Genomic DNA, 22967 nt, shown 5'->3' with positions numbered 1-22967 from the left:
TCATGATTACATGATGGTGGTGTGACAACACGCACAACAAGGATCAGCCCTGAGCCTGGGCATGTAGAGAACAGTGAGGTTTTATTCCTACAGCACCTTAAGAAAATTCTTACAGTGCCCCAGGAAGGCAGCACAGAGACAGTTCCCGAGGTTGGAGTGGCTTCTTCTGCTCTCAGGTGCCAAATTTCTTCTGTTGGACAGGCAGAGGCAGCTGGGTTTTGAAGTCCATGATGGGCCGTTCCACCACAACCAGGCAGTTCTCGTCCAGCAGATCCATGAAAAGCAGTGGCTGCAAGGCAGGAGATGGGAATCATGGAATCAAGGAATGGTTTGGGGTGGAAGGGACCTTAAATGGATCTTGTTCCACCCCCTGCCATGGGCAGGGACACCTTCCACTATGCCAGGTTGCTCCAAGCCCTGTCCAGCCTGGCCTTGAACATTTCCAGGGATGGGGCCTCTCCACCCTCACAGGGAACAATTCCATCCCGCTATCCCATCTATCCCTCTGGCAGTGGGAAGCCATTCCCCCCTGTCCTGTCCATACCCTTGTTCAAGTTGTCTCTCCAGAGCCTAAGCACCTCCCTGACCCTGCTCCCCGACACCATCACCCACCTGGAACTTCTTGCATATCTTGAAGGCGTGGAGCTGCCGCTTCCTGGCCATCTCTGGAAGCTGTTTCAGGGTGCTCTGGTTCATCAGGAGGGCGCTGTCATCGGGCAGGGGCTGCAGAGGGGGCACAGCCTAGGTCAGTGCTACCATAGAACACCCCCCAGGCACCCCCAGCCCTCCTGCCCGCTCACCAGGGACTTGTCGAGGACGCAGAGCAGGTAGGTGTCGTGGAGCAGGATGTGTGCAGGGTTCTTGGGGTTGAAGGTGATGTGTGTGATGGGCGAGTCCCGCTCCAGCCAAGTGCGGTGCAGCCCCCGGCTCTGCACGGCGCGGCTCCAGCTCGTGTACTGCTTCTCAGGGATGCAGAACTCCAGCAGCTGTGCAGGACAGCAGGCACACGGGGGGTTCAGGGTGTCTGCTCCTGGCAGCACCCCCATGCCAGCAGCTCCAGCCAGTTCCCTGAGCCAAGCCAAAAAGCCCTGAAGGCAGGGAGACAGGCACAGGGAAGGGTAGGAGAGCTCCTACCTGCTGGTCCGAGTAGGCGATGACGAGGTTGTTGGTGCTGGGGTGGATGGCAAGGGCTGATACAGCGCAGTTGTAGGTGGGCACCATGCAGTGATGCTGCAGGAGGGGACAGTGCACTGATGAGACCACTGCTGACACCTGTCCCACACACCCACCCCTGAGCAGAACCTCAGGACTGCCTCTGACTCCCTTTCCCACACACCCATCCCAGCCCTGCTCTAGGTATGCAGTGATGGCTCCCAGGGGGGGGCCCTTCCTGCTAAGCCCCCCATCCCACATCCCCTGAGGCTTGGGGGTCACTCCCAAGCTCACCTTGAAGCATTTCAGGTTGTAGATGTGGATGGCCCAGTCGCCGCTGACAGCTGCCAGCCAGTGCCCGTCCGCGCTCGGTGCCAGCAGGTAAACGGCCTCAGAGCAGCCTGCAGAGACCCTCGGGCTGAGAGGGCTGCTGGGAGCCCCAAACCCCCGGACACCCAGCCCCACGTCCCCACTGACTGTCCACTGCCAAGCCATGAGAGCACAAATACCCCCAGCAGAGACTCATACACCCCTCAGGGCAGGAAAGGGGGACACTCCACTCTGCACCCACAGAGGAGGGGCATTGCAGGGCCCAGGAACCCCCAGCATCACCCCAGCTCCCCTCAGCCCACACCTGAGGGTGGCCGCAGTGTGTGCAGATGTTTGCAGCCCCCCGGCTCCAGCAGCTGGAAGACGTGGACAGATCCTCGAGCAGAGGCGACAAAGAGGCTGTCGGAGTTGGTGGAGAACTGGAGCTGGTAGGCTGGAGGCAGCAGCTTGGGCACTTTGGGGACCTGGGAGTGGGGAGAACACAGCCCTGGCAGCCACCCCACTGTCACCCACACGCCCCACGAGTGGCACTGGCCACGTCAGCCCCCAGGACCCCGCAGCCCCCTACCCCTCTGACCTTCCTGAGGCTGACGCCGTCCCCGTCACAGCGCACGCGGTACAGCTGGAAGCGGGAGGCCGTGGAGTAGCCGATCCAGGTGCCACAGGGTGAGACGCAACTGCAGTAGATGTGCTCCGGGCCCTGGGAACACCACGGGACTGAGGGGGGCCCCAGGGACCCCCAGAACCCACAACACACCCCAGGGGCACCCCAGTCTCCTCAGCCCTACCTTGCTCTTGAGCTGCACGAGGTGCTCGGGCATCCGGCACAATGAAAGAACCTCACCGTCTTTTCCTAAGAAAGAAACCACACGGGGCTCTTTGAGCAGCTGGGGATCCTGGGGAAATGCCCAGACCCTTCCCTGAGGCCCAGGACAGCTCAATCCCAAAATCCTGTTGGCAGCATGGGCTCTGCCAGGGAGCCGACACTGGAGAGCTGCACCTGTGACTCACCAGTCTCCTCAGTGGAGCCAAGTCTCCAGAGCTCCAGGTACTGGGAGAACTGGAAGAGGAGCAGCCGAGCTTTCCTGGCGCAGGAGACGAGGCGTCGCTGTATGGAAAAACGGGCAAGATGTCATGGACCCACAGCCTGGCACAACGGGCTGGGGCACTGCTGGAATGCCCTGGGGTGCTGCAGACTCCGCAGCGGGGGAGAGCAGGGAAATTAGGTCCCGTGGGATAGGAGCCTGAAGATGGAGACTCAGCAGGACCAGCAATACCAGCTTGACAACTTCCACTGCTCCTTAGCATGAGCCTCCATGTGTACCAGGAAAGGGGACACAACAGGGCAGAGGAGGAACCCAGGGACAGGGAAGGAACCCTGGCAGGGTAATGAGGACACCTGGAGAGGCAGGGAGATCCAGTCCTGCCAGCCCCAGCAGCTCAGACCCCAGCCCATGCATCACTCACGTGGGGGAAGGTGAATTTTCGGAGCACTGCATCGTAACCCTTCTTCTGCAACTTGTCCATCAGCGGGCGGATCACCAGCTGGGCGTCCAGGCCTGCAAGCCAAGCACAGGTCAGCTGGGCCGGTACTGGGAGGGGAGATCCAGCCCAGTTCCGGTGCCACTGGCAGTCCTACCCCCGGAGATGAGGGCGGTGGGGCTGTGTGCCACAGCCCGCACGTCGTGGCTGTGGAACTGGAAGGGCTTTGTCCGCACCCAGCGTTTCTCCTTCCCATCCAGCGTCACTGGCAGCAGCTGCAGCTGGTAGGTGGCCCCAGTCGAGGTGCCCACGACAATACTGTCCTCCTTCTGCAGAGGAAAATGGGATAAGGTTGTGGCAGCAGACTGGGAAAAACAGGAGGGCACTGCAGGGAGGCAGAGAGCGCAGCAGCTCCTGCTCCCTGTCAGCCGGGGGGCCCTGGGGGTGTCACCCACCTCTGACACGGCCAGCGAGAGCGCAGCCGAAGTGCTGACGGTGTGGGACTCTGCCAGCGTGCCCTGCTCCCAGTCCCAGAACTGCACCCTCCCAAAGGAGTCAGCACTGACCACGGTGCCGCTGGACAGGAGGGCGATGGCCCACACCACGCACTCACGCTTGGCCTTCTCCACGTGGTGGTTCACCATGATCCTCTGCACAGTCTGGCCTGGAGTGGGAGAAGGTTGGGGGTGGCTGGGGGATCCCCCAGTGCATGGTGGGGCCGGGGATGGGATGGGATGGGATGGGATGGGATGGGATGGGATGGGATGGGATGGGATGGGATGGGATGGGATGGGATGGGATGGGGCGGGGCTGCTCTTGGGACAGGAGGTACCTGAAGTGACGTCAATCACACGGAAGAAATCGATGGAGCCAGCCACGATGTGACTGTCCGAGGGGTGCCAGGACAGGCACAAGACACGGCCTGGGAAGGGAAGCTCCGTGTGAGAGCCCGTGGGCTCACAGCCCCTCAGTCACCGGGACGCCCAGCGAGACAGAGGGATGGTGCTGCAGCCAGGACCCACCTTTCCGCCTGTCCAGGTTCCGTTCAAACTGGATCCCTCCAGGAACGACTTGGAAGATCTTAACAGAGCCATCCTCGCAGCCGATCTGCGGGGGTCGGGATCAGCGCGGGGCACAGCAGGACCCTCTCCCCCCGCCCCGGAGCCGCTCCCGGGTGGACTCACCGCCAGCTGCGTGCCGGTGCTGTTGGCCACCATGCTCCAGATGGGTCCCCCGCCGCCATCGATGCTGCGGGCCACGCTCAGCCCGGACAGATCGTACTCGGTGATGTCCCCGCTGAGCCCGGCCCCGAACAGCCGGTCCCCGGCCGCCCAGCACAGCGACTCCACCGACCGCAACTCGTGCCCGGGGATCACCTGTGCGGGGACCGGGTCATACCACGGCACGGACCAGTACCACTCGGTACGGATCAGCAGGGTCACATAAAGCCCGGTACAGCCTCGGTGAGGCTCGACACAGGCCCAGTACAAGCTCGGTACGGATCCGCAGGACCAAGGAAAGCCTGGTCCCGGCTCGGTACGGCCCGGCTAAGCTCGGTAGAGGCCCAGTACAGGGTCGGTGCCGATCGGAAGGACCATGTAAGCATGGTACGTGCCCGGTACAAGTTCGATAAAGCCCGGTACAACCCGGTACGGCCCCTCACCTTCTCCTGGAAGTAGTTGGCAGCGAAGTTGTACACCTCGACGGCGCCGTCGGTGCGGGCCAGGGCCAGGCGGGGGTCGCGAGGGTGGCAGGCGAGGCAGCGCACGCCCGCCGGTACCAGCCCGAAGAACCGCACCCGGTGCACCTCGAACTCGCCCATCGCGCTCCGCCGGCCCTGCCGCCGCTCCGGTGCCGGTCCCGGTGCCGGTCCCGGCCCCGCTCCGCCCCACGTGCGCGCGGCGCGCCGGAACCGGAGCTGCCCCGGGGCCCGCGCGGCACCGGAAGCGGAAGCGGCGGCGCGGCGGGAGATTCGGGCACTGCCGGCGGCGGGTGCGGGAGCGGGGCCGGAGCGGCGGGGCCGGGGCGCGGCCCGGGGCGAGCGCACGGTGCAGGCGGGAGGGATCTGGCCCCGATAGACCCGGCCGGGCCGCTCCGGGCCGTCCCCGCGGCACCGGCGCCGCTGGAGGGCACCGGCGCCACCGGGCGGCGGCACGGAGGGCGCAGGGCCCGGGGGGGCCCGCGGAAGAGATCCGGGCCCGGGAGTCTGGGGTGTCCAGGGCAGGGATCTGGGGGAGGCTGCAGGGCCCGTAGGGGGGGCTGGGTCTAGGGGTGGTATCTGGGCAAGGGGGGGCTCTGGGGCGCGGGGAGGGGATGGGGGTGCTTGGGGCTGGATCTTGGGGGGCTGTGGGGGCAGCAGGACCCGCTACGAGGAGATCTGGGTTTGGGGGTCAGTGGGGTTCAGGGGGGCTGGAGGACCTTGGGGGATTCTATAGGACCTGGGGACATGGATCTCAGGATCTGTGGGCCCAGAACAGGGTCTATGGGAGGGTCTGTGGGGCCCAGGGGCAGAAGTTCGTCCTGGGGCCCCCAGAAGGGAAGGGCCAAGGGCTCCTGTTCCCCTGCCCACTCCCCCTGCCCTGACTGTGTCTCTGCAGCCCCTGGCAGAGCCCAGCATGGTGCAGATCGTCATCTCCAGGTGAGCCCCATGGGTCTGGTCCCCGTGGCCCCTGTGCCTGCTGGAGCCTCGGTGACCGTCCCCATCTGTCCCACAGCGGTGGCACTGGGGCCCTGGCACAGTGGGTGCTGGTGGAGCTGCAGGGCGAGGTGCAGCCCCGGCAGAGCGGGGACCTGGCTGGGAGGCTGCTGGGAGACCTGCACTACACCTGTGAGGTGAGGACAGACACGACCGGGATCTGCTGGGGACAGTCCAGCCCATCCTCACCCTCTGCTCTCCTCAGGGCGTCCCCGTGCTCATCGTGGGTCACCACATCCTCTATGGGAAAGTGGTGCAGCTGGAGAAGCCGTTTGCTGTGCTGGTGAAGCAGGGAGGAGCTACCCAGCCCAGCCCCACAGGGCCCCATGGCCACTACACCGTTACTGCCCTCATCAAAACCAAACTGCTCTTCAAAACCCGCCCCAAGCCCATCATCACCCACGTGCCCAAGAAGGTCTGAGGGGAAGGATGTGGGCTTTGAACTGTGATCTGCTGCTGCAAAGAGCAGCAGGGACCAGGGGAGATCCAGGACCTCATCCCTGTCCTGCACAGGGGACTCTGGGGCTGCTGTGTCCTGTGTCTGAGCACCCAGAACCCTTCCTGGGTTGCTTGTCTCCCCTAAAATGACTCTTTTCAGAGAGCAACCAAGTTCTTGGCCACAGACCCTGTGGATCACCCCAGGGTGATCCTGGGCAGGTGTGTTCCAGCCCAGGGGCTACCCACAGTGTCCAGCAGATCCCAGGGATCCATGGAGTGTGGTGATGTCTCCTATACTCTCTCTGCAGCTGTAGGGACACGAGTGCCACGCAGGGATTCAAGACCAACCTCCTTCAAATCGGGCAGGGGGACCAGGGACCATCCCCAAAACACACCATGTATCCTCACTTCAAGTCTTTATTTCCACAACTCCATCAGGATATAAAAACCAGCTTTTTCCGCCCGAAATATGGAAAAAAATCCCCCTGGCAGGTTCAAAAATAAATAGATTTACAAACCATCTGCGACAATACCAAAGAGCTACAAAAGTCTTCTAAAAAACCTTGTATTAAATTAAACAAAAACCAGCTAAAAGCTCCGTCATAGAAAGGGGTTTTTTTCCAAGTCCCGAAAAAAGGACCCACAGGTGAATTCCTTGGGGAGGGGAAAGTTGGGAAGCACCTTTCCTAAAATCCCCATCTTCCCCCTGTTGGGAAGACAGTGAGCTGGGAGTGATGGGGCTGTGGGTTGGCCAGAGCCGTGACATGGCCCCAAAGGATCTCCAGCAACACAGCCCCTCAGTTTTCCCAGTTTCTCCATGCCAGGATCGCCCCCTTGGCTCTTTGGCAAAGCTGAAGGACCCTGCTGCCCTCCTGGAGCAGCCAGACCCCCCAAAAGGCCTGGGGGGCTCCCCGTGGGTACGTGCCCGCACGCAGCCGTGGGGCAGAGGCAGCACCAGCCAGCAGTGCTGGCACCGTGCTGGACGGAGACTGTGTGTCCTGGGGGTGGGAAGTGCTGTAGCACCATGGAGGTGGGACTGAAATCCCTGTAAAAAGCACCGGAGGGTGGAAAATTCTGGAGTGGGGTGTGGGGAGCGCGGCCAGCAGCGCTCCACACCAGGATGCTCCATAGGGCACAGCTGGGATGTAGCTGGCAGCACCTGGCTGGGTGACGAGCAGCCCTCGCTCGGCTTCTCTGTGGCCAGCTTGGGATGGAAAAATGAAAATATAGGTAAAATGTACATCTTAATAAAGGAAAAAAGCAAGATTTCAAGATCTGATTAGAAATGCCAAGGGTTGGGAGCGCTCAGCGCTGCCCAGCATCTCCGGGATTGGGAAAAAGGGGACTGGGGGTGTTCAATCCAGCATGTGGGATCACCCCAGCACCTGGTGGTTCTGGCATGGGGAAGAGGGGGTGGGGGGTGGTTCCCCTGACGCATTGGATTGCCATGGCACATGGGATGACCCTGTCACGGGACCACCCCACGGTCACACCTCAGTGAAGACCAGCCCACACTGCTCCTGCCTCTTGCCGCAGCGGCGGGCGACGATGGCCAGGTAGAGGGTGAGCAGGGCCACCCAGTAGCAGGCATAGAGGATGGCACCTGAGACGAGGAAGGCCACCTCGGTCTCGCTGAAGAGGTCCTGGCTGTAGGCGGTGTAGGCCAGCCCGCCCAGCAGCACCGCCACCCACACCGACACCGGCAGCAGCCCCACAAAGTTCACCACGATGGTGCGGCGCCCCGAAGTGCCCCAGCCCGACTTGTTGATGGTGGCAATGGCGAAGATTTTGGCGGGCAGCAGGCTGGACATGTAGAGGAGGGCATAGAGGGACATGAAGATCATCTCAGCATTGCCACGCAGGAAGCAGGCGTAGGTGGCCTTGATGACACCCACCAGCTGCACCGTCAGCAGGAACAGGAGGATGTTCCAGACGCGGCCGCGGTAGAAGAGCTGGATGACGGTGGCAATGAGGAAGAAGGGGAAGAAGCCCGTGACCACCGACTCGTAGGTCATCCAGAGGTGATGCTTGTGGAACCAGAGTGCGTTGTAGAGCCACTCGCGGAAGTAGGACTTGCTCCAGCGGGTCTGCTGGTTGAGCCAGCGCAGGTACCTCGTGGGCGTCTCCGTCAGGCACTTGGAGCGAGCCGTGTACTTGGTCCGGTAGCCCAGGCTGAGCACGCGGTTGGTGAGGTGCCGGTCGTCCCCGAAGCTGCACTTGCTGCCCAGGAAGGTCTGGTGGTACCAGTCCTCGAGGAACTGCTGCAGCAGCGCGTTGCGGTACATGCCCAGGGGGCCGCTGATGCACTGCACGCACCCGAAGTACGACTGGCACGCGCGCTCCACGTTGAAGGCCATCCAGTACCGCACGCTGCTCAGGAAGGAGAGCCACGAGTCGTACTTGTTCAGGATCTGGGGAGGGGATGGGATGGATGTGAGCCCCGGCAGTGCTGCAGCCCCCCAGGACCCCCAGCCCTGCCCTCGCCTCGCCGCCCCGGGGCACCCTCCCTCATGCCAGGGTACCTGGACATCGCCGCCGACGCCACCGACATGGGGGTCGGCCTCCAGGATGCGGAGCATCTCGGCGGTGCAGGCGGGGTCCAGCACCGTGTCTGAGTCACACACCTGGGGGCAGAGGGAATGTCGAGCCCCGCTCCCGCCGCCCACGCGCGCCCGGCAGACAGCCCAGCCCACAGCCAGGCAAGCCTGAGCCACGGACGGCGAGACCAGGCAGAGCCCCGGAGACCGGCAGGCGATGGCAGGGAGCGGAGCACCCGGTGGTACCGGGGCACCGCTGCCCAGGATACCCAGCTCTGGCTGCTGGCACTGAGGTAGGACCTGTCCCAGTCACCACGAATGGGTACGTGGCACCCTGTGCCACACTGTGCCACGGGATGACACCATGTGCTGAGGAGGTGATGGGACACCCATGGGCAGCAGTGTGGGCAGAGCTCAACACCTCAGCCACCCCAGTGCCAGTCGCCCCCAGCCCTGGTAGCTCATGGCCAGTGCACCGGGCCAGATCAGTGCCAGGCACCCAGGCGCTACTGAGGATTCCCGGGGCTGCTCCCGTTCCGCCCAGAGCCCCCTGCCCGGCCACGCAGGCAGGACACTCACTGCCCACATCCCCCCAGTACATGCATGCACCTGGATATAGTCCACGGAGTCTCCAAGCGCCCGGAAGGCCGTGTACATCACCTCCCGCTTCCCGCCCCACTTCTGGAGGATGCAGGAGTAAGTGTTGCTGCGGACCAGTTCCTGAACACGGGCCAGCCCTTCCCGCAGCCCGGCCTCCGTCTCCCCCTCGCCCTGCGCGTGGAAGTTGCTCCTCCAGACGTAGCTGCCAGAGCGCTCTGAGCCCATCACGTCGTGGAAGATGTCCAGCATGTAGGTGTCGTCGGGGCCATTCCCGTCCACTACCATCACCACTTTGAGGTCGGGGAAGGCGATGCGCTTGACGGAGCGCAGGCACTTCGTCAGGTAGTCGGGATCCTCCTGGAAGGCGGCGATGCAGAGAGCCACCGAGCGCCCCGGCCGCACCGGCTGCCCCTCGCCCCGCATGCGCCGGTGCTCCAGGAAAGCGAAGAGGCTCTGGATGAAGAGGTGCAGCCCCAGGATGGCCCCGTAGAGCCCGAAGGAGAGGTAGTGCTTCTCCGTGTGGATGAACTGGTACCCTGTGACGTAGGCGGCCAGGATTCCCCCCAGCACCGCCACGGCGAAGAGGCTGGTCCCCACGACACGCAGGGCCGTGGAGAGGCTCCCTGGCATCTGGGGAGACACGGGGCACCATCAGGGCAGGGGGACATCCACTCCGTCAGGTCACCCAGAAGGCAAAAGCGGGGTGGCTCTGCTCTTCTGCCGTCCCACGGCCACCCTGTCGCTCACCGGTCGCTGGTTTGGGAGGTGACACCTTCCCAGTGCCTCCATGGGGCCAGAGGAGGTGCGGGGGTCCCCTACACCCCACTGTGTGTGGTGCCAGGTGAGGTGTAGGGGTGCCAAGTACCCCACTGCGCACAGTGCCAGCACCCCTCATCCACCCGAGCAGGAGCACGGCTGCTCGCGGGCGATGGCTGGGCTGGAGGACAGGGAAGGGCACGGAGATGTCAGGGACCAGGGTGTCCCCGGGGAAATCACGGCCGCCCAGAGCCCTCCTCCACCCCAAGCGCGTGCGGTGGCGGTGGGACCCCCGGCTGCGGGGATGGCAGCGGCCAGACCCCCACCCCGCTGCGGGATGGGACGAGCAGCGCAGGCAGGACGGGACTGCGGAGCTGCACCGGGACGCGGGCAGGGGCTGCGGGCAGGTCGGGGCTGCACGAGCACGTGCGGGGGTGCGGGCAGGGCGCAGAGCCAGCCCCAGGGACCCCCGGCGGCACCTCCCGGGCAGCCCCCTCCGGCTTCCCCCCGGTCCCGCAGCCTCCGGCGCTCCTGGCTCCTCCCGGTCCCGCAGCCCCCGGCGCTCCCGACTGCCCGTTACCCCCGGCCCCGCCGCCTCCTGTGCTGCCGGTCTCGCAGCACCGCGGGGGCACCCCGAGCCGGCACCAGCGGACCCGGGAGGGAGAAAGAAGGACCGGGACTCACCGTGGAGGTGCCGGTGGTGGTACCGCCGATCCCCACCCGCCGCCGCCGCTGTGCGCCCGGCCCGGCCCGTGCGGCCCCTTTATACCGCGGCGGGGCCGGCACCGCCCGCAGCCCGCGGGGGCCCCGCCCGGCACCGGCACCGGCACCGGCACTGCCGGCACCGCCCCCGGCACCAGCACCGGCACCGGCTCCAGCTCCGCCCGCAAAGCCCGGGAACCCGCCCCGCACCGGCAGTACCTGGCACCGGCCCCAGCCCCGCACTGCGGGAGTGATGACCGGCACCGGCAGCACCGGCGGCATCAGCGACACCAGTGCTGCACCGGCACTGGCACCATCACAGGCGTGACGGCACAGCCGCTATACCGGCAGCACTGGCAGCGGCTCCGGTGCTGCACCGGAACCGGCATCACCAGCACCCGGCACCGGCATCAGACGCCGCGGGCACCGCCAGAGCCACGGGGCAGGGACCGGCCACTCCATTTCCCCCGCCCCGCTCTTGGGGCCCCTCTCATGACACCCACGTGTCACCTTCCTGTGTCACCGTGTCCCCCCACGGCATAAACCACCCGTGTCCCCGTGGCCGGTGGGCGCCGGGACAGGACCAGGGTCATCCCGGGAACAGCAGCGCTTTGTCTCTGTGCCGGCCGGATAGCAAGGGACAAACAGCTCCTGGAGGGCCATTCTGAGTTTGCAGGAGGCACAGCCTCGACTCGGGGCTCAAATTCAGCACTTTTGGGTTTCTCACCACAATCGTGTCCTGCTGTGCTGGGAGTTGGGTGCGAGGAAATGCCGGGATTGGGCCGGGAGACTCCAAGCACCAGGAGCTGGGAAAGGGGATCCCTGCAGCAGGAGCACCCTGTGCAGGCGGATCCCCCTCGCTGCCACCCTCGGCACTGTGGTAATGTTATCTGGGAGCTCTCCCAGAGCCTGGAGTAAGTGGTGAGGAACCGGTGAGCCCACGGAAGCGACAGGGACATGCCAGGACCCTCAGCACCGCCAGCAGGGCTCCCACAGAGCCACGGTGGGGCTGAAACCCAGCAAAGCGAGGCCAGACTGGCACAGCTGTGCCTGTGCCATCACTACAGTGCTGGGACAGGGGACAGGGGCAGCGTGTCTGCAGCCCTCCCTGTGCCTTCACAGCTTTTTGCTGTGCCTGTGGCTGCTCCAGGTGGAAACCAAACTCTCTTTACCTCTGGCACAGCTGCTGCCTTGCTCCCAGAGGCAGGACGGCTGCATACATTCTTGCTCCTGGAGGCAGGATGGCTGGACGGTGCCCAGCCAGTTCATCAAATCAATAGATTTTTCATTCCAAATTCCTCCTCTGCCATTCACAGAAGGCCCTGGACAGGCACAACTGGTACAGGTGTGCCTGTGATCCAACACCAGTGCCAGGAGTGATGAGTGCTTGGCCATCACTCTTGGAGTGAGGAGAATGAGCTCCTGCTGCTTGTGCACACACAGCAAGATATGGCAGGGTGGGGACATGGCCAGGACTCCCAACCTTGCAGGGAAGGAGGGTGCAGGACCCCCGCCCCATTTGGCAGGACACAGGACAGCTAGGAAATGTGCCCGTGGGCTGTGCATGCTGGGGCTGGGCTGCCTGGTGCCAGGGGAACGAGGGGGCCACCAAGCTGGGTCTCTGAGGACTCTGCTCCCCCCACACTGTGGGTATGCAGCAGCTCCCGGTGCAGGAATGGGGCCCATGGTGCTGCAGCACTCATGGAGACTGTCCCGTCTGGAGGGAGGAGATGATTCTGATGTTGGAGTATCCCTGAGCACATGGTGGTGAATGGTGGTTCCAGACAGGTACTCTGTAGGGTTTCTCAGCCTCTCCTCAGCATGGAGGGGCTCTTGGTCTCACACCAGAGGGGCCCATCCTCAGACCCTGTGGTGAACGAGCCCCTGGACCCTTCCTTCACCATCCTTGTGGTGTGAGTACAGTGCCAAGGAGGGGCCATGGAATTTCACTCTGTGGGTGCAAACAGCAGAGCCCCTCTCCCTCCTGACTCCCCTCGGGGACAGACACACATTCGGTGCTGCCTAGCCACAAGAAGCCTGAAGCAGTGGCCCTGCCAGCTGCTTTCCCAACTCAGGGCTCACCCTGGGGGTGATGCCCACCCTTCCACAGGACTCGGGGTTTGGGACAAGACCATGACGGCACCTGTGAGCTTCACGTGGCCTCACAGACATCACAGACACAGGGCTGAGATGTCTCTGTTTAATCCCACACCTCGTTCCAGCGAGGTTTCCCCCCCACCATCCGACACCGCCAGCAGCATCCTGGAGGGCACAGCGAGCCCTTCCCTCGGGGAGCCACCAGCCCTGAGCAGGAACAGTTCATTTCCACGGGCTCAGCCCCACTATGGCAGCACCACGATCTTCTTCTCCAGCGTCTGTGGGGGGAACAGGACCCTCCTCACGGCGGTGTCCAGCTCCTCCAGGGCCAGCTGTGCGTGCAGCACCGTCGCGGCGTCGCGCTCGGCCGTCACCACGTGCTTCAGCAGGCGGTACAGGTCCCGCAGCACGTCCTGCAGCACCTGGGCACGGCGGGCAGGGGCAGGGGCAGCGTCAGCACCGCCGAGCCTCGCCCGCACCGCCCTTGCCCCCCGTGAGTCCCGGCAGGCGCGGGGCTGCCCCTTCCCTTCCCCCGGCCCAGCACCAACCATGGCCACTGCCGGCCGCAGCCTCGGACCCTCTCAGTGACTCAGTTTCCCCACAGCCAGCAGTACATTGTGGTGATCCTTCAGCACAGGGGCAGCAGGGCATGCTGGGATCCTGGCTGCGGGGATTCCCGTGGGGAACTGGCTGTTTCCTCCACGGGAGCTGAGTCCCAACACGCTTGTTACTGGGAACTGCGGAGGGAGGCCACAGTGGTGGAAAGACTGGGCATTTCCAAGTCAAATCAGCAATGAACAACTCCCACGGCTCCCAACAGCTGGCACTGCCCCCAGCATGGTGTAGCACTGCCCGTGGGACAGCCCAGCAGCTCAGAGGACACTCTCACAAACCTCCCTTTCCCCAGGATCTGTTGAGAGAACCCTTTAGTGGGAGATGGCCAAACTGGGCATCTCAGTCCCTTGGGACCTTCCCTGGAAGCTGCTTGGGAATGAGCCCTGCAAGCCCTATAGAGCAGAGGCTCTCCCCAGGAGATGCCCAGGAGCCCCTTGGGGGCTGTTCCTGCCTCGGGGACAAGCAGGGGGTGACCCACCTCAGTGACCTTCTCACTCAGCCCTCGTAGCAGCAGCACCACCACGTGCACAGCGGCTCTTCGCACTTCAGCCTCAGGGTCTGTCCGAGCTATGGCCGTCACACAGCAGGTGAGCTGTGGGGACAGGGCAGGGGGGTATCATCAAGGACTGAGAGATGCAGGGGATCCCATTGGAGCAGCCACTGAGGTGCTGGCAATGTCCCAAGAATGAAGATGGTACTCCCATGCCCTGTGGAGTGTGGGCTCCGAGCAGCTCCCACCAGGGCCAGGCCACATGGATGCCTCAGGAAGCTGTATAACAGTCTGTATGAAAATCAGGCAGAGCCAAAGGAATTTAATTAAATCCCGGCAGTGACAGCCGGGAGAATTAGCAGAGCTCGCACCTTCCCAAAATAGCAGCGTGTGGCTCACTGGCATCACATCAACTGCTGGGATCCACAGTGCTGAGTGAGAGCCGAGGGGAGCAGCCCGAGTGCCAAATCCAGGATGTCTCACTCCAGGAGCACGAGGGGGTGAAGCTCTGGCTCCCCGGGGCACAGACCCATCGGCTCCAGGGCCGCTGGGAGTTGGGCTCACCCCACTGGGATCTCCCAGCAGCTACCGAGCTGTATCTCACCCACAGCCTGCAGCCGGGGCGGGTGAGGGCCAGCGCCGTGATACTGATGATACTGATAATGATAATTAAGATAACGGGAGGGTAACAAGGTATCATTAAGCGGGAGGTGCCTCTGGCAGGCACCACTTGTGCCCCCAGGTCTCCTCTGGCAGTGGCTGCCATGGGTGGAGAAGGCACCTAAAAATCAGGGCTAGAACCTCCCTAGTGTTTGCTTCAGGCCCCACGACTTTTACACTCCACAGTATCACCAATTATCACTCGTGTCCTTTATGGAAATGCCCCGTTTCCATATAGAAATGTCTCATTTCCATGTCCTCAGCTGCCCAACCATGTGCTAACAAATGCGCTCGTTAAGGAGAGGCCACGCTCCCCAGGCAGTGTCAGGGAAGGATGGAGCTGGTACCTCCTGGATGATGGATCCCAGCTGGAAGCCGAGGTGCTGGCAGAGCTCGCCCAGGTTGGAGAGGCTGCTGGCCCTCAGGGCACTGTCGGGATCCCGGGCACCTCGCAGGAAGGCCCGAATCAGCGGCTCCCGGTGCTGGAACACCATGTCCCCTGCAAGGGAGAGCAGAGCCCTGTGTCACCAGCATGGAAAGGCCCCACCCTTCCTGCCAAAGCCCTGGCTCCTTTGGGAACAGATGGGTTGGGCATCTGCCTTGCAACACCACTGAACAGCTGGATGTAACATCTGGAGTGTGGCTTGTGTCCCTCAGCACACACCCCGTAGCACAGACCTTGGGGCTCTTTGGCACATTCCTGTCCTCCCATGGGGTCACTCATGGTCCTGCAAACACACCAAGTGTGAATCTCAAGTTCCCACATCATCCAGACCCAATCCCCTGCCCCAATTAGCACACAGAGGTGCTGTGGACGTGTGAGCTGCTAATGAGAGCTCAGGCCCGTGCTCAGCATCCACAAGCATCCCAGGAGTGTGGTCATCTCACAGCAGCTGTGCAGTTGTGTGCCCCACGGTGTGGACACACCTCCTACCAGGCAGGGCCTTGAGGGGTGGAAAGAAAGCTCCAGAAGGCCAGCTGGCCTGTGAGTTCTGTTTTTCCAGCTCTCTCAAGCTCTGAAAGCTCCTCAGACAATGGTGTCTTGCAGCAGAAGGAGGCAGTGAGATGGATGCCTTCGGATGCCCCAGGGTGTGGAGACAGGAATGATCCTTGTGGGCAGTGGAAGGTTCCCAGCATCCTGCATGTGGGGGCTCAGGGCTGGGGGCTGGCACAGGGTGGGGGAGCACAGGGAATGAGCCCTGCAACTCCCATGTGAAGGGTTGGATCATCCCTATGATGCCAAGTACTTGCTGGGAACGTATCCTGCTCTGTGCCTGCATCCCAGGACTTGGAATTCCAGCAGTATGAGCAGTGCAGGGTGATCCGAGTAGGATCCCCTGCAGCAGTGCACCAGCCCCTGTGCCAGATGGCTACAGGAGTGTGCAACATTCCTTTCCCCTCCTAGGTAGGGAAAGCTGCTCCAGTGGGACAGAAAACAGGGATAGGCACAGAGCAGGAAGGAGGCATGATAATCTCTTGGCAGAGCAGGAGAGCTCAGAATCACAGAGGGCTGTGGAGCCATCCTGGAAGCGCTGGGTAAATGCTTGTTCTCAGATGCTGAAGCTTTGCAACAGAAACAACTTGGTGCAATTTGTTCTATAAATACGCTGGCGAGCCGGGACGCGCCGGAGCAGCTGCCCGCGGCAGCGGCACCACAACGAGCGGGGAGAGCACGGTGGAGAACGTGCCACCATCCCCAGGGCAGCTGGGAAACCTGCTGCCACCATCCCCAGGGCAGCTGCCAGGGCAAACTGCACTGGGCCAGACACACGGACATTGCCCGGGGAGGTCCGGGACCGAGGGGCTCTGAGCTGATCGCTGGAGCCACACAGGACACAGTGGGGCGTCCTGTCCCCATTCCAGCAGAGAGGATGGATGATGGCACAGCATGGCACTGATGGGATGGCACAGCTGGCAGAGCCCAGGGATGCCACTGGTGCCAGGAAATGTGGCACAGGAGAGTCACAGTCCTGGGGTTCAGGGGGTCCTGGCTCTTCAGGGGCATCCCCAGGCAAGGCACACAGCACCCACCCGGTGACCAGGGAACTCTGCCTGGCTGCCCCAGCACTGAGGACACCGGCTGCCACCTCCCTGGCAATGCACAGCTCCGGCTGTGTGCTCCCGCTGGCCAGGCCTCCTTCACAGAGTCAGACAAGGTATTTTAGGACATGTCCCAACAGCAGATGCCGGAAAGGCTCATCCAGCTTCTACCTCTCAGCCCAGCGTGTCCGGGCGCTTCCCGGCAGTCGCCAAGCCCAGTGCTGCTGACCGAGGGGATGGTGGGCTCCTGGCAGGACCTGTCATCCTGCTCCTGCTGCTGGCAAACCCCAGCCAGCTTCTCTTCGGCTTTTGGACCCTTCCCACCTTCTGACAACAGAAGTCCCCTGTGGGCTCTCCCCCGGTAATGGTGAGGCCGAGCAGTGCTGTGGCTGCTGGCAGTGGGCAGTGCCATGCCCACGGCCATGGACTCACCCAGCACCCGGGTGACACGCATCAGCACCTCGCCCAGCTTCATCCTGGTGACAGCAGCCATGGCATCCTCCGTGCCCTGTGCTGGGCGCTCGTACTGTGCCAGCAGGACGGGCAGAATCCGCTCTGGATACTCACTGGAGAGCAGGGCAATGCCTGGAGGGGAGAAAAACTGGAAAATCAGTAATTTAGCAGTTGGCAGTTAAGTTCGCTGCTGCTGGGTGATGCCCTTTGACCCAGTGGGGACTTGCTGCACTGAGGGCAGCTGAGCACTGCAGCCAATGCTTGGGCACAGAGTCTGGTCACTGCTCCCAGCTCTTGGCAATCAGAACATTGTGCCAGCATGTCTGTATCCCTGCCAGATTTGCCTGGCCCAGACTGGGAGCAGGAGCCAGTACGTGCTGCATGCCTGCTGCATCTCCCTGATGAAAGATCAGATCCCAGACGCAGGGATCAGACCCTTCTCTAGCTCCAGTGCCCTCCCTTGAACACACTGCAGCCCCTCAATGACTGTCTTGTCACGAGGGGCCCAAACCTGACCCCAGGATTCCAGGTGTGATGTCCTGTCCATCAGGAATACATCACTGGAGTCTGGCTCCATGAAATCCAACAGTGCCACAACAGCTCAGCCCCAGCCCTGCTGCTGTGACAGGGAGCAAGTGGGATATGGGGACCCATCTGGCATGGCCCCCAGCCCTGTGCTTGGCACGGCACAGCTCAACATGGCACAGGTGCCCTGCCACGAGCCGGGTGAGTTAGTGCAGCGAGGAACCGCAGCAGGGTTAATCTCTGCCAAACGTGCAGCAGCTGCAGCGGCGCATTAATCACCGGGACGGGTACAGCCTTTGTGCTCCAGCCGCGGGCAAGGACAGACCCGTCCCTCTCAAGACCGTACAGGCAGCGGGAAGCACAGCATCAGCTCCTTTCCCAGCTGCTGCCAAAGGTTACCAACCCAACAGCAGCAGTGCCAGCATCGCTGTGGGCCAAGGGAATGAATGGCACGTCCCTTCCAGGGAACCCAGGGGACTGTGACACATTGGGACATTGTCACACGGGGCACGCACGTCACCCGGGGGGAAGCACCTTCCTGCAGATGCCATGGGCAGCCCGGTGCTGTGGGGCTGTGCTGAGCGTGCTGGAGCAAGCACTGACCTGAGGGTTTCCTGGGAAGGGGTGTGAGTACTCAGGAGTTGCCACCTTAGCAGAGCCCTGAGGGAGCACCAGTGGGTCCCCCTGGTTCTGCTCCTCTGCTAACCTCAGCTGAACAGAGCCCTTCGTGGGTGCCAGGCTGGGGTGCTGGGGCTGTGCCCATGCTGTACTGGAACTGCAGCCCCAGACCTTGCACAGGGATGGTGACCAGCTCCAGGGAGTAAGAATAATTAGGAGATGAAGTCTCCAGCTCCAGGAAGTCAGTATGCAGCCCAAATGTGGCCCTAGGCCTGATGGAACAGCACAAAGCCACAATCTGGGAGGGCAGGAGATGCCAAACCCTCAACCTGGCCATGGCTCTCCTGCTCTTCATTCCCAGTGCCCAGAGCTCCCACAGCACAAAAGCTTCCCCGACAAAGTGCTGGCACTCGCCCTGACAGGCACTGCTCACCTTGGATAGCTGAGAGGTAGACAAAGGCATCCTCGTGCTGCACATTCTCCAGAAACACCTGGAAGGAAGGAAAGTGCCATCAGCAGTGACCCTGAGCTGGGCCAGGCAGGCCAGAGGGCTCCAAAATTGTGCCCATCTCCAGTCCAATGGCGCATTCAGCACCAGCTCTGCTGGTGTGGGACACAGCAGGGGACAGGGACCAAGGCAAGGGACAGGGACCACAGCAGGAGCCTGGTACCTGCAGTAGCTTCTCCTGAAGCCGAAGTGCCTCTGGATCCCGCTGGGTGACGAGGCTGGCGAGGTGGCGCAGGGCAGCTGCCCGGCTGGGGGGCTGGGGGTCGTAGGCTGACACCAGCAGCTCCTGGAGTCCAGCTGGGTCCAGGCTGTCAGCACATGGAGCTGGAGAGGCACTGGAGGCACTGGGCTCACGGCACCTGCTCTGCCCTTTGCTCCTCTCCCTGGGAGCCGAGGGGCTGGGGGCTGTGCCAGGAGGGCCAGCAGGGCTCTGTGCTGCCATGCCAGGCTTCCTGCCCAGCACGCTGTCGGCAGCAGAGCCCACCGTGCCAGGGGAGCAGGCGCCGTGGGTGCAGATGGCGATGCGCAGGTCCGAGGCCAGCTCCTGGGTCAGGGGGTCGGGGTAGGTGCGGGACAGCTCCTCCAGCAGCGGCACCAGCCGCTTCAGCACCGCAAAATCGCTGGATTTGAGCTGTGGAGGGAGAAGAGCAGCGCTGGCACCAGCGGAATGAGGGTTCACTCCCTGGGATGCTCCCAGGAGGGTGGGCATGGTGGGGAGGAGCCCCAGAGCCCGATCCCCAGCTCTTGAGTTGGGCTCCAGGCACCATGAGCTCCTCTCAGCCCAGCGTCAATCCCAGCCCTGGCAGCAGCCACAGGAGAAGGTGGGAAGCACATGAACCTGAAGAACAACAGTGTCCGGGTATGGGGACAAAGCCAGGGACATCCCTCCCACCAGCACTGTGCCAGACTTGCCATCAGTCTTGCCTGGAAGTCCAGCACAGCAGTCATGACCTGTCCTGAGCTTGAGAAGCTCCTGCCCTAACCTGGATTTAACTGCTAACATGTGGGATGTGAGGCCTGAAAAAGGGTGCTTTAGCAGAGATTTTGGATGATTGCATAAAACCCTTCGCCTGCTGAAACCCAAGCAGTTCTGCAGCTGCTTCCAAAACCTTTCACATTCCGTTTTCCAATTTATGTCACTCCCATTAACACCAAAGTGGGAGGAGGAGGGGTCCATCACAGCCACAAGACTCTGGCTTTAACTTCTCTTCAACTACTGTTCTTTTCCCAGTGTTTGAAATTAAGCAATAAGAGACAATAAATGATCTTTTTCTGTTAACAGCTACATTTTCCTGAGGGCAAATCCAGGGATGAAGCAACCCCAGCAGCTCAGTGATGGCAGCACGTTAATGGATGTGCCACTGTTCCCCATGGCAGTTCCACTGAGTGACACAGAGCTCATATATATATATAGGTATTACAAGTACCTGAGAGATATAAATAACAATATAAATATGTATAAAATGTAAATATAAAAATATAAGGGGATTTTCAAGGGTACAGCCCACGTAAGAAGTTCACAATGCTCTGCAGCCAGAGTTTGTGACCATGTGGGGATGCAGAGGGTGCAGTGCTGGTATTTAAAGGTGCTGTATGTGACTGCACTGCTCTGTCAGTGCCCTTTTAGGAGAGATTATAAATTAGTTAATTGGGCTCTCAGGGGTGCCCTGCTCAGATTAAATCCTTGGTCATCACCCTGGCAATGCCTCAAGGAAAAAACTTATATATATCTCTAAATATTTATTTAGAGGCTGTGACTGAGTAGGGACTCTGAGCCAGGGCATCCAGCTGTGCTGCAGCACCTCAGCTGGGCATGGCAGTGCCCAGCCCTTCACCCCACACCCACCAAGGCCCCAGGTTCACCCCTCACCTGGACGGCCCCGCCGAGCACGGCGGCCACGAGCCCCATGGCCATGGCGAGGGTCTGAGCCTCGGCCGCTTCGCCGGGGCCCTGCGCAGGGTGGGCACAGGCTCGGTGCAGCACGGCTGCCAGGAACTCCTGCACCTGCCGAGGGAACAGCCATCAGGAGCAGGGACACCCCAAAACACCTCCCCGGCAGCTCCTGCTGCCTCTGCTCCCAGCTGGGTATCCCCAACCCACACAGTTCTCCAAATTCAAGGATTGCTTCAACAACGCTCTCAGGGAAGCACAGGGTGGGATTGTTGGGGTGTCTGTGCAGGACTCAATGATCCCAGTGACTCCCTTTTAATTCTGTGAAACCCTTCCCATTTTCCTCCTGTTGCTGCCACCCCAACCCCAGCGTGGGCTCAGCCAAGTCACGTCCACAACTGGGACGAGGTGATGGTTAAACTGGTGGGGTCTCAGCAGCAGAAGCCCCCGTGGAGCTGGAGGAACAGAGGGATCCCAGCTCCATCCCCGCCTCCTGCCTGGATCCACCATGGGATGGAAGCTTTGGGATAGTCCCAAAGGGAAGCTCAAGGTGGGTCTGTATGGAATAGCCCGAGGTAAAGGCTTAGAAATTCCAGAGCCAAGAAGGTCCAGCCCCTGTCCACAATTCTCCACACGAGCCTCCCCCTTATCCTGCACAGCTGATACTCCACTTGGGACATTTCCTGTGTTCTCACTTACTTTGTGATGTTTCCCACAATATTTTTATTCCACATGTAACGATTCTGCCTGGCTGGCATTGGCCTTCTCCACACTTGGCACCAACACCTTTGATCCCACAGGCTTTCTGCCTTCCTAACAGATCTTCAAATTAGGGAGTTGATGTTCGCCATGCCTTATCTGCTCCCAGACAAGCCTGGGATGGGTTTGGATCAGGGTCATTGCTACCTAACAGGTGTGTTGCAAAAGAGGAGGAACTATTGTTTTCCTATTTCAGAAAACAAAGTAAGAGGGCAACAAGGTCCTATTGCACCAAATTCCAAACTTCCACCCCCAGGGCATTGGGTGCACGCAGCATTTCCTCCTCAGCTGCCAGATTCCTTAAGGACATCCCTTAAGCAGGGAGGGAGGCTGTGCAAAAAGGCTTTGGAAAAGGCTGCATAAAAGGCTCAGGTACCTTCTGGGATAATTATTCCAGAGAAGAAATTCCATCAAATAGCAAGTAAGTAAAAAAAAATTGGAATATTTACCCTCACAACACAATGACACATAATCTGGAGGGGTTAAAGTTATATTTAATATTAAAAAAAGGAAAATTGTGAATGAATAACAGTAGATTACAACTGAGAAAATTTAAAACTTAAAAAAAAAATCTAGAAAAGAAAACATTTTAAAGTGGGAGGGAAAAAACTGAAAAATAAAACACTGGGGCACAGTTGTGTCTCAGGCAGGAGGAGGAGAGAATCCTTGGTGCAGTGAGGAAATCAAGTTGACCTTGGTGATGGAGGAAAATATGTAAATAAAATAAATGTGCAGTTGGGGGGGGCACAGCGGCTGCTGCTCCTGGGCTCCAGCTTTGGAAGGATGGATCCCACTTGTTCCCACCCCATTAGGGCCCCCCAAACGCCCCAGGGAACCCCACAGTGCAGAACCTGCTCAAAGCCTGTCCCTGTCCCAGCCCGGGGCCTCCCTGAAACACAACCCCAGGCAGGAGGATAATGGATTTTTTGTCTGGATTTCTTTGGTGGTGGGTTTTTATCCCAGACTCCTGGCTGGACCGTGAAACCTGGCAAAACTCTTCCCCATTCCCCAGCCAGGCTCTCCGGCCTCGGTGGGTGGGTGTGATGGGGAGGCAGGTGGGGACAAAGCGCCGCTGGCTGTGTCCCCTCTGCTGCTGAGCACACAAAGGCTCTTTTGTCCCAAAGGAAATGTGAGGAAACCTGCCTGAGCATGGCAGCACGGGGAGCTGGCATGGCTGGGGCACTGGGGGAAAAAACAGCAATAAAAAACAGGATGAGGAAGTCAAAAGCCACCGCATCTGCAGGGGATCCAGAAGGGAATGGCATGCTGCCCTCAGTGTCCAGCTGCCTTCCCAACCAACACAGCCAACCCCCTCCAGGGTGGGCTCAGGGGGAAAAATTTTAACAATCCTATTTGGGACCAGGGTCAAGGGGACCAGTGGCCTTTGAAATTACAATATTTAATAAACTTGGCACTGCCCATGCATGAATGTAGGAGCACAGTTATGCCAACCAAGTTGCTCCCATGCAACATGGCCTTGGGCACTTCCAGGGATGGCACAGCCACAGCTTCTCTGGGCAACCTGTGCCAGGGCCTCACCGGCCTCACCATCCTCACAGGGAGGAATTTCTTCACTGTATCCCTTTTAACTCTGCCCTCTATCAGGGGGAAACCATTCC

The 22967-nt window shown here is 61.2% G+C and overlaps 4 protein-coding genes across 4 annotated transcripts in view; 1 reads left to right on the top strand and 3 right to left on the bottom strand.

Annotated features, from left to right (window-relative positions):
* Positions 1-62: 62 nt before the first annotated feature.
* On the bottom strand, positions 63-4878 carry UTP4 (UTP4 small subunit processome component). The gene is made up of 16 exons (XM_014889571.2): positions 4628-4878; positions 4149-4340; positions 3987-4071; positions 3797-3886; positions 3420-3628; positions 3122-3293; positions 2950-3041; positions 2494-2590; positions 2271-2335; positions 2060-2182; positions 1787-1946; positions 1447-1553; positions 1135-1230; positions 801-986; positions 613-723; positions 63-289 (listed from the first exon to the last, which is right to left on the bottom strand). The coding sequence occupies exons 1-16, from the start codon at positions 4784-4786 to the stop codon at positions 173-175; spliced, it is 2061 nt and encodes a 686-aa protein (XP_014745057.1). The 5' UTR covers positions 4787-4878; the 3' UTR covers positions 63-172.
* Positions 4879-5442: 564 nt separating this feature from the next.
* On the top strand, positions 5443-6226 carry CHTF8 (chromosome transmission fidelity factor 8). Its single transcript, XM_014889521.2, has 3 exons — positions 5443-5602; positions 5679-5796; positions 5865-6226. The coding sequence occupies exons 1-3, from the start codon at positions 5580-5582 to the stop codon at positions 6078-6080; spliced, it is 357 nt and encodes a 118-aa protein (XP_014745007.1). The 5' UTR covers positions 5443-5579; the 3' UTR covers positions 6081-6226.
* Positions 6227-7441: 1215 nt separating this feature from the next.
* Positions 7442-9864, bottom strand: HAS3 (hyaluronan synthase 3). Its single transcript, XM_014889522.2, has 3 exons — positions 9244-9864; positions 8620-8721; positions 7442-8508 (listed from the first exon to the last, which is right to left on the bottom strand). Exons 1-3 carry the CDS (start codon positions 9862-9864, stop codon positions 7585-7587), a joined length of 1647 nt encoding a protein of 548 aa, XP_014745008.1. The 3' UTR covers positions 7442-7584.
* A 3014-nt stretch (positions 9865-12878) lies between these two features.
* Positions 12879-22967, bottom strand: part of TANGO6 (transport and golgi organization 6 homolog) — a 19468-nt gene continuing 9379 nt past the window's right edge. Inside the window, exons 11-17 of the mRNA XM_088172162.1 lie at positions 20569-20703; positions 18862-19329; positions 18624-18681; positions 17027-17179; positions 14902-15053; positions 13883-13996; positions 12879-13211 (exon numbers count right to left, since the gene is read on the bottom strand). Coding sequence (XP_088028288.1) covers positions 13035-13211; positions 13883-13996; positions 14902-15053; positions 17027-17179; positions 18624-18681; positions 18862-19329; positions 20569-20703 — 1257 coding nt within the window. The 3' untranslated portion in view covers positions 12879-13034. The remainder of the gene's footprint in view (positions 13212-13882; positions 13997-14901; positions 15054-17026; positions 17180-18623; positions 18682-18861; positions 19330-20568; positions 20704-22967) is intronic.

Source organism: Sturnus vulgaris, chromosome 12, assembly GCF_052056855.1.
Source record: "Sturnus vulgaris isolate bStuVul1 chromosome 12, bStuVul1.hap1, whole genome shotgun sequence".
NCBI classification, from domain to species: domain Eukaryota; kingdom Metazoa; phylum Chordata; class Aves; order Passeriformes; family Sturnidae; genus Sturnus; species Sturnus vulgaris.
Note: the sequence above shows the minus strand (reverse complement) of the source record. Positions and strands in the feature narration are given on the sequence as shown.

Excerpts from the sequence above, each read along its gene's own strand:
- UTP4 (XM_014889571.2), bottom strand. The coding sequence starts at position 4,786 with ATGGGCGAGTTCGAGGTGCACCGGGTGCGGTTCTTCGGGCTGGTACCG. Across the intron at positions 3,887-3,986 it reads GAACCTGGACAGGCGGAAAG|GCCGTGTCTTGTGCCTGTCC; the intron begins GTGGGTCCTGGC and ends TTCCCTTCCCAG. Across the intron at positions 3,294-3,419 it reads TCTCGCTGGCCGTGTCAGAG|AAGGAGGACAGTATTGTCGT; the intron begins GTGGGTGACACC and ends TTTCCTCTGCAG.
- CHTF8 (XM_014889521.2), top strand. The coding sequence starts at position 5,580 with ATGGTGCAGATCGTCATCTCCAG. Across the intron at positions 5,603-5,678 it reads GTGCAGATCGTCATCTCCAG|CGGTGGCACTGGGGCCCTGG; the intron begins GTGAGCCCCATG and ends TCTGTCCCACAG. Across the intron at positions 5,797-5,864 it reads ACCTGCACTACACCTGTGAG|GGCGTCCCCGTGCTCATCGT; the intron begins GTGAGGACAGAC and ends TGCTCTCCTCAG.
- HAS3 (XM_014889522.2), bottom strand. The coding sequence starts at position 9,864 with ATGCCAGGGAGCCTCTCCACGGCCCTGCGTGTCGTGGGGACCAGCCTC. Across the intron at positions 8,722-9,243 it reads ACTCCGTGGACTATATCCAG|GTGTGTGACTCAGACACGGT; the intron begins GTGCATGCATGT and ends CTCTGCCCCCAG. Across the intron at positions 8,509-8,619 it reads GCGTCGGCGGCGATGTCCAG|ATCCTGAACAAGTACGACTC; the intron begins GTACCCTGGCAT and ends TCCCCTCCCCAG.